General features: G+C 42.3%; 1 protein-coding gene across 1 annotated transcript in view; it reads right to left on the bottom strand.

The window, feature by feature from the left end:
* The window catches only part of crls1 (cardiolipin synthase 1), a 62,074-nt gene extending 53,389 nt beyond the window's left edge, over positions 1–8,685 (bottom strand). The window contains exons 1-2 of the mRNA XM_043696577.1: positions 8,212–8,685; positions 1,716–1,853 (exon numbers count right to left, since the gene is read on the bottom strand). Coding sequence (XP_043552512.1) covers positions 1,716–1,853; positions 8,212–8,532 — 459 coding nt within the window. The 5' untranslated portion in view covers positions 8,533–8,685. The remainder of the gene's footprint in view (positions 1–1,715; positions 1,854–8,211) is intronic.
* Between the last annotated feature and the right edge of the window lie 103 nt (positions 8,686–8,788).

The following is an 8,788-nucleotide window of genomic DNA, read 5'->3' as shown; positions in this document are numbered from 1 at the left end:
TACACCTCTATCAAGTCACCCCTAAACCTTCTTTTCTCCAATGAAAACAACCCCAAGTGCCTCAGCCTTTCCTCATACGATCTTTCTACCATACCAGGCAACATCCTGGTAAACCTCCTCTGCACCCGTTCCAGTGCCTCCACATCCTTCCTATAGTATGGCGACCAAAACTGCACACAATACTCCAGATGTGGCCGCATTACTTTTCATAAGTTATTTTTGAAGTAATGTACAATGACTTAACTATTATGCCCATGATGATATTTCTATCAATAATGGCTTGACTAGATTTTGTCTTCAGCAACATAGAGACAGCACTTGCACTCAAGGTCAGCTGCTCACAAAGACCTCACAATCATCATGAAGTAACTTTCCCTCGCCTCAACATTAATTAAATCTGCATCAGCTTAACAGGACCACCAGCATCCAACAACTATGTGGGCAGTATGGTAGCGCAGTGGTTAGCACTGCCGCCTGACAGCGCGAGAGACCCAGGCTCGATCGCAGCTTAGAGCAACTGTATGTGAAGTTTGCACATTCTCCCAATGTTCCAGTTTCCTCCCACAGTCCAAAGACATGCAGGTTAGGCGGAATGACCATGGTAAATTACCCCTTGTGTCCAAGGATGTGTGGGCTAGGTGGATTAACTAATGGAAATACAGGGACAGGGTGGGTCTAGATGAGATGCTCTTTGCAGGGTCAGTGTGGGCTGGATGGGTTGAATGGCCTGTTTCCACATTGTAGGGATTCTATAAGCATGTCATGATACAAGCTAAGCAGCCAATCATTTTGATGTAGTCTCACAGACAACACACCAGGGAACAAAAAGCACAGATTACCCTTCACGTTTATAATTATTTTAGAGACAGCAATGAGACTTAGATTAGAAAATGAAATATTCAACTTTAAAAAAAGTTAAAATTGTATAGAATCTAAATTTCTATAGTATGTAGGGTAGCACAGCAGTTATCTTTCTTCCCATGTCTCTATGGGTTTCCTCCCACAGTTCAAAGATATGCAGGTTAGGTGGATTGCCCATGCTAAATTGTCCTATAGTATCCAGTTATGTGAAGGCTCGGTGCATACCCCCCCCCCCCCCGATTTTATCCCTGGAACTCTGCACTTACCATGCTCTTCAGAAGGTCAGTGCAGACTTAGTGGACCAAACAGTCTATTTGTACTGTAGACATTGTATGGTTCAGCTATAATCAAGACACTGGATAAAGGTAAGATTTACTTTTTGATATCAGAGAACTTATTTATCACCAATAATGAATGATTAAACATTCCAGTGAGACCTCATTCAACATGGCAGACATTTTTTTTACACCAAGATTACCAGCCAAAAAGCTGAAGTTCACGTCAACCCTAGTGATTTCTCAAGCACCCTTTGTAAGATATGCAAGAATTCCTGACAACAATTTCCAGAATTGTGTTTAACAGGACAGGTGCAATCATTAGAAGTTGCAACTGGGTTTTATATTTATAGTAAAAGGCAACAGCTGACAAATTAATCATTGCGATCACAAAATCTACACAGCTGTCATAAAAAAAGCTTAAAGGATTTCATTCTCAACAGGTGTGGTGTAACATGCAACACAGAGGCATTTGCTTAAAAGCCAATTGTACACTTTATTAGCAAATGAGAGGTACATTCTTCTTAAACAGTGTAAGTTGGCAAAGGGTGTTCAATTATCATATAGCCAGTTACTCACCAGATCAGTAATTCCTGCCAGAATAAAAAGACCCAGAGCTAGATTGAATTCTTCTTCCACAATCAAATAGCCCAAGTATGGTGATAAGCCAATCCTTGCCACACATAGTAAATTTGGAATTGTCCATGGATTCTCATACTATAAAGAAAGATTGATAATGTATTATTTTTATATAAACATATTCCTGGTTACCAGTTAAGAAAGCCTCATTTTGTTTAGGGGGAAAGGGATGAATATAGTCATGTATCTTTCACATACTTCCACAATAAAATTTAATGATGTAACAAAAACTAGTATTTCACATTTTGCAATAGCATTATTAAACACTCCTACAAAACTGTCCTTTGTACCTTTTTGACAAGCTTCATAAAGACCTTTAATTGACCCCCTCAGTCTCAAAAGACAAGGTTTCAAGATAATAACTGCTCCAGGAATATGACACTGTCATTGCAGGAAGATGCTAATAGCCCTTACATTTATAACACTGACATTAAAACATCAGTGTGTACAGTCTACAGAAATTTCTTTCACATTTTTGCTTTCTCATATTCAATTAAGATTTCTGATTTCTAAACTGTATATGTTGAAACACCATCATTGTCGTATCCTTTCCAAAAGCAACACTACAACTCAAGAACTCTGTCTTCCTCCAATACTGATCTCTTGGACATCCCCAATGCATTAGAGGCTGTGGCATGAGATTGTCTAGGTTTTTAGCTCTCAACTTTGCTCCTTAAATCTCTGTAGCACCTTATTTAAGCTTCTTCTTAAAACATATCTGGTTACAGATTCATTCAGCACAAAAACAGACCCTTCAGTCCAATCAGTCCATGTTGAACATAATCCAAACTAAACTTGTCCCACCTGCCTGCTCCTGGCCCATACCCCTCCAAACCTTTCCTATTCATGTACTTATCCAAAATGTCTTTTAAACGTTGTAATTGTACCCATATCCGCCACTTCCTCTGGTAATTCATTCCACATACCAACCATCCTGAGTGTTACAAATGTGCCCCTCATGTCCTTTTTAAATCTCTCTTCTCTCTCCTTAAAAAATCTCTCTCCTGTCACCCCCTAATCTTGAAATCCCCCATCCTAGGGAAAAAGACAACTTCCATTAACTCTATATATTCCACTCAATAAATTTATAAACTTCCATAAGGTCACTTCTCAACCTCCTACACCGCAGTGAAAAACGTCCCAGTTTTCTTTATAACTCAAACTTTCCATACGCGCAACATCCTGGTAAATCTCTTCTGAACCCTCTCCAGCTTAATAATATCCTTCCTATAATTGGGCGTCTTCACCAAACTTCTGGTCACCTGTCTTGATAATTCACTACCTTCTGCTGCTCAATGTCCAATTTTGTCTGATTATGCTTCTATGAAGCCTTTTCCCACATTAAAGGTGAACATAAATGAACATAATTATATCACTGAAGTTTTTCTTCAGTGATAGCCAGTAAACCAGACAAACATCTGGTCAAATAATATGACCAGAGCCTTCCAACATTCAGATGCAGAAATTCAAAAGGACTGCTATCTCTGTCAAAAGTGCACTTATTTTCTCAATGGAAAAACTCAGCTCTCAGAAAATCTTTAGTTTGTTTTTCCAAATGAAGTCAAACCTAGCCGGAAGATGAATTTGAAATATTTCAGTCAACGGTTCCATTATGTGTCTCCATATGATCTTCCTTTACTTCAAAAGCAGCAAACACCAGACGTTACATCCGGTTTTAAATGTCAACCAAGTTCATATTAACCAAGTGGTTATGGTACAGGGCCAGCAACCCAAAGGTAGCTCAATGTCTCACCATCTAATGTAATGGTCTCAATTTATGTGATAAATGTAGCATCTTGCATTATTGAAACTCAACAGGGTGAAAAATGAGACTGTGATTATGAGACAATCAGTATGTTACAGAATAAGAGTGTATATTTCTGAGCCAGAAGGCCTGGGCTCAAGACCCAGGGGCTCCAGAATTGTGTAATAACATCTCTGAACAGACTGACTAGCAGATATCTATGTTTGAGAATGAGTATGTAAGAGTATGATTGAGTGTATGAATACATGTAAAAGCTAGGGTGCATTTGCACAACAGAGGGGTGTACACGTGTGCTCGATCAAGGGAGGAGGAAGATGTGTGTCCCTTGTCGAGGGGAAATGGATAAAGAGTTTTCAAGAGACAATGTTTTTCTAAATATATGAATTAGAAGCAAGAGGCGGCCACTCAGCTTCACAAGTCTTCAATAAAATCATGGCTGACCTAATTATTCAAGATGAACTCCACCTTTCCACCTAATCCTGATAATCTTTCACCTCACTTCCTTACCAAGGAACCAGCTAATTGTCTATAGAATACTCAGATTGAGTTTCGAACAGCTTTGAACATGACAATTTCGAAGACTCTTAGCACAAAGAAAATAATTCTCACCTCTGCCACAAATCAGCCACCCCTTATTTTTAAAATGATGACCCCAAATTCTAAGATCTCCCAAAAGGGGAAACATGCTCCCCACATCCATTACTGTTACGTGAAAAAGTGAGCAATTGAGATTGCATACGAATGCGAGAATAAGGATGTTTGTGGCCATGTTTGTGAGAAAGTGCTTTTTTTTGGAGCAGAGGAGGTTTAAGGGGGAAACCTGATAGAAGTGTATGAGATTGAGGGGCATGAACAGAGTGAAAAGCAGCTGTTCCCCTGAGTCAGAAGGTCAATAACAAGGGGGTGTAATTTTAAGTAGTAAGGCAGGAGGTTAAGAGAGGATTTGAGGAAATTTTTATATTCATCCAGAGGATGGTGGAAATCGGAAATGAACCGATTGGGAGTGTAGTTGAGATGGGTAACCTCACAACCTTTAAAAAGTACATGGATAAGCATTTAGTATATCATAACATTCAAGGCTATGGGCCTGATGCTGGAGGTGGGACCAGTGGGGACATGAGGTAGCTTTGGAAAATAAGGTAAAGGGAAATCCAAAGAGATCCCACAATTATACGAAGGGCAAAAGACTAACTAGGGCCCCTTAAAGATCAGCAAGATCATCTGTGGCTGAGATCCGAAATAAATATTTCTCATCAGTATTTACCATTAAAAAAGACAGAAACTCAGGAGCTCGAAGCTGTAAATAGTGATGCCCTGAAAAAAAAAGTCCACATTACAGACAAGGAGTTGCTGGAGGTCTTAAAATACATAAAGGTAGATAAAGCTCCAGGACTTAATCAAGTGTATCCCACAACATTACAGGAAGCTTGGAAGAAATTGCAGGGCCCCTGGTGAAGATTTTTTATCATCAACAGCCATAGGTGAGGTGACAGAAGATTGGAGGGTGGCTAAGTTTGCACCATTATTTAAGACAGGCTGCAATGGAATGCCAGGGAACTACAGACAGGTGAGCCTAATGTCAGTGGTAAGTTGTTGGAGGGGATTCTGACATTCTGACAGGATATTCATGCATTTGGAAATGCAAGGACTGACTAGGGATGGTCTGCATGACTTTATGTATGGGAAATTGTATCTCAACTTTGGTTGAGTGTTTTGAAACGGAGACCAAGGCAATAGATGAGGGCAGTGCAGTAGACGTCATCTACATATACTTTCGCAAAGATCTTCAACAAGGTATCGCATGGTAGACTGATTAATGAGGTTAGATCACATGGGAACCAAAACTTAGCTCGACAGTAGGGGAGAGAAGGTGGTAGTAGAGGGTTGTTGTTCAGACTGAAGGCTTATAACCAGCAAGGATTGTTACAGGATCCACTGTGGTTTGTCATTGAGATAAATGATTTGTTGAGAATATAGGAGACATCATTAGTAAGTTTGTAGATGATGGAAAAATTGATGATATAGTGAACAGTTAAGAAGGTTATCCAAGAGTACAATGGTTTCTTGATCAACTAGGACAGTGGGCTGAGGAATGGCAGATGGAATTTAATGCAGATAAATGTGAATTGTTGCATTTTGGCAAGACAAACCAGATATGAACTTAGACAATTAATGGTAGGGCCTTGGGGAGTATTGTCGGGTACACAGTTCTTTGAAAGTGGGATCTCAAGTAGATAGGTTGGTCAAGGAGGCATTTGGCACGCTTGCTTCCAACAGTCAGTGTTGCTGGTTAGAATTGAGTCAAGGTACCTTAATTCAATAAACTAATGACCCTTGCTTTTTGAATAGACCGCATCTGTCGATTCTTTTGACCGATCTCGAACCAAGAGGCCCATCTTGAGGGGTCTTAGGTCTTCACATATAGTACAGGCTTTGGGACATAATGTTACAGCTGTACAAGAAATTGGTGAGACCACATTTGGAGTACTACATACAATTCTGGTCATCCTACAATAGGAAGAAGTTATTAAACTGGAAAGGGTGCAAAAAAGATTTACAAAGGTGTTACTTAGACTGGAAGGTTTGAGTTATAAACAGAGGCTGGTTCGGCTGGGACTTTTTTTTCCTGGAGTATAGGATGCTGAGGGGTGACCTTATAGAGATTTATAAAATCAAGAGGAGCATAAATAAGGTGGATAACCAAGGTCTTCTCCCCAAAGGTAGGAGTCCAAAACTGGAGGGTATAGGTTTAAGGCGAGAGGGGAAAGATTTAACAGGGACAGGAGGACAACTTTTTCACATAGACAGTGGTGTGTATATGGAACAAGCTGCCAGAGGAAGCGGTAGAGGCAAGTACAATTACAACATTTAAAGTAAGTTTGAACAGGTACTTGGATAACAAAGGTTTAAAGAGACCTGGTCAAATGAGTCTAGCTTAGTTTAGGAAACCTTGCTGGCATGGACGAGTTGGGCAGAAGGGCCTATTTCTGTGTTACATAGCTCTGTGACACTAGCGTAGATTTAGTTGAGCTTTGGTGGTACAGACTTGATGGACTGAAGAGTCTCTTCCGTGCTGTAGTGTTCTTTGATTCAATGAGTGAGTATGTGCCTAACAGAGAGTAAGGGCTGAGTTTATATAAGTGCACGTGAGAGTGAAAGTAAGGACGTGTTTGAGTTTGTTAGGAGTGTAAGAATGAAGACATTTCTGTTTCAGTTTGTGTGCATCTGTGAAAGAAAAAAGATGCGTGTGTAATTTATGTTTGACAGTGAGGTTGTATATGTGATAGTAATCGAATATTTGATTGATTGTACAAGTGTGAGTACTTGTTTGGTTGATAATTGTGTATGACAACAGGTGAAAGAGAGAATTTGTGAGATTGACTGTGTCTGAATATGAAAGACTAAGCACGTGTATGAGAGAATGCATGAAATAGTTTATGTATGAGCAAGTGAGAGAGTAGGTACGAGTGCAAATGAGCTTTGTATGAAAACGTCAGTGAGTGAGGACTTGTATGATTTGAGTTTGTGTATGAATGTGAGAGAGGATGTGTATGCAAAAACGTAAAGTTACCAAAGTTCTAACAGACCATAGGGCTGCTCTTGCATCAGAGAAAAAGAGACACATGGTGGTGTTATGCAAGGAGAGAGGTGTGGAGGAGAATCCTTCAACTGATCCAGGAATTAATCCCAGTATTGGCATGACTCTGCTTTGCAAACCAGCTGTTAAGGCAATAGACTGAATGGAATTCGAGAGAGAAAGAGAAATGATGTGTGCGACTGAATTTGTGTACAAGTCCACAAAGGTGAGAGTGAGTGAGTGAGTGAGTGAGTGAGTGAGTGAGTGAGTGAGTGAAAACGTGTGAAAGAGTTTTTGTCTGCTTCCTTGTGAGAAAGTGTGAGAGATTGAGTTTATGTACAAGTCCACATGAGAGAGTGAGGTTGGTTGAGCATGTGTATATGAGGGAGTAAGAATAAAGTGTTGAGGAGAAGAAAGATGTGCATAAGTTTGTGTAGAAGTGTGTGTGTGAGAGTGAGAGAGAGTGAGAGAGAGAGAGAGACAGTAAAGGATGGTTGAGTTTGGGTGTGAGAGAGGAAGAAATGAGAAGGAATGTGAATGAGAGAGAGAGCAGGACAGCAGCATGATTGAACGCTGGTGTGCAACAGCAAGGCCAGTAGTGTGACTGAAATGTGTAAGTGCCTGCATGTATAAGAGCAATGACATCAGAGTGATTGAATTTGTCTTTGAACTCCAGTGTGTATAACAGTAAGGACAACACGACTGAATTTGCATTAAGTGTCTGTGTGTGTAACAACAACAGCATGACTGAAAGTGTGCATAACAACAAGGATAAAAATGTGAGTGAATTTATGTTTGAGTTCTTATGTAAGAGCAAAGACAACAGTGAGAGAGATTGAATTATTGTAAGGTTAAAGACAGAGTGATTGAGTTTGTGTGGATGCATGAAGGTAGGAATAAGTGAGTGGCGAGGTGAAATGTAGTTGAGTTTATGCCTGAGGGAGTGAATGTGATGTACAGGGTGGTGTTAATGGCCGAGCCTGAATGAACACGGGGGAAGGGGGTAATGTAAAGGCAGACAATGTCAGTGAGTGAGTCTCTCTCTCTCTGGGATCACTGAGCTCCAGCCCTGAGGACCCACACTCCCTCCTTACCAGATCCGGACACGCCGCCCTCTCCTCACCGGCCCCCGAGGACGGATCCGCGGCCTCCCTTTTAGCCGCCGGCCTTGCGGCTCCATAGCGGCGGCTGCAGACGAGCCCGGGGCTCGGTACGGCCTCCCTCCGCCGGACTCGGGCTGGAGGCCACCAGGCGAGGCCGAGGCCCAGGCACCTCCTCCCGGGCCCGGGATAAGGGAAGGAAAGCGACGGCGGCCGCCGCCGCGGGGCCCACCCGAGAGGCCCCAGCCCCGCCTGCAGTCTCAGCGCCGCCGCCGCCCGCCTGCCGATCGCCCAGCGGCTTCTCCACAGGAACATGGCCCCGGGGGTCACTGCGAACGGCCCCGGCCTCTGCCCTGTGCCCCCCTCCGCAGGTAGGCCTGAGGAGCCATCTCTTGGTGGCGGACTCTCGAGCCGATACCGACAACAACAACTGCGGCTTAAAGGGGCAGGCCGCCACGTGCTGTTAGCCGGCCATGAACCAACCTCTTAAAGTCACCGGTGTACTGGCAGCAGGCGGCCACCAGGGTGAGCTTTGGGGAGGGGAGGTGGCAGGGGGGGGGAGGTGGCATGG

Source organism: Chiloscyllium plagiosum, chromosome 9, assembly GCF_004010195.1.
Source record: "Chiloscyllium plagiosum isolate BGI_BamShark_2017 chromosome 9, ASM401019v2, whole genome shotgun sequence".
Lineage (NCBI taxonomy): Eukaryota > Metazoa > Chordata > Chondrichthyes > Orectolobiformes > Hemiscylliidae > Chiloscyllium > Chiloscyllium plagiosum.
Note: the sequence above shows the minus strand (reverse complement) of the source record. Positions and strands in the feature narration are given on the sequence as shown.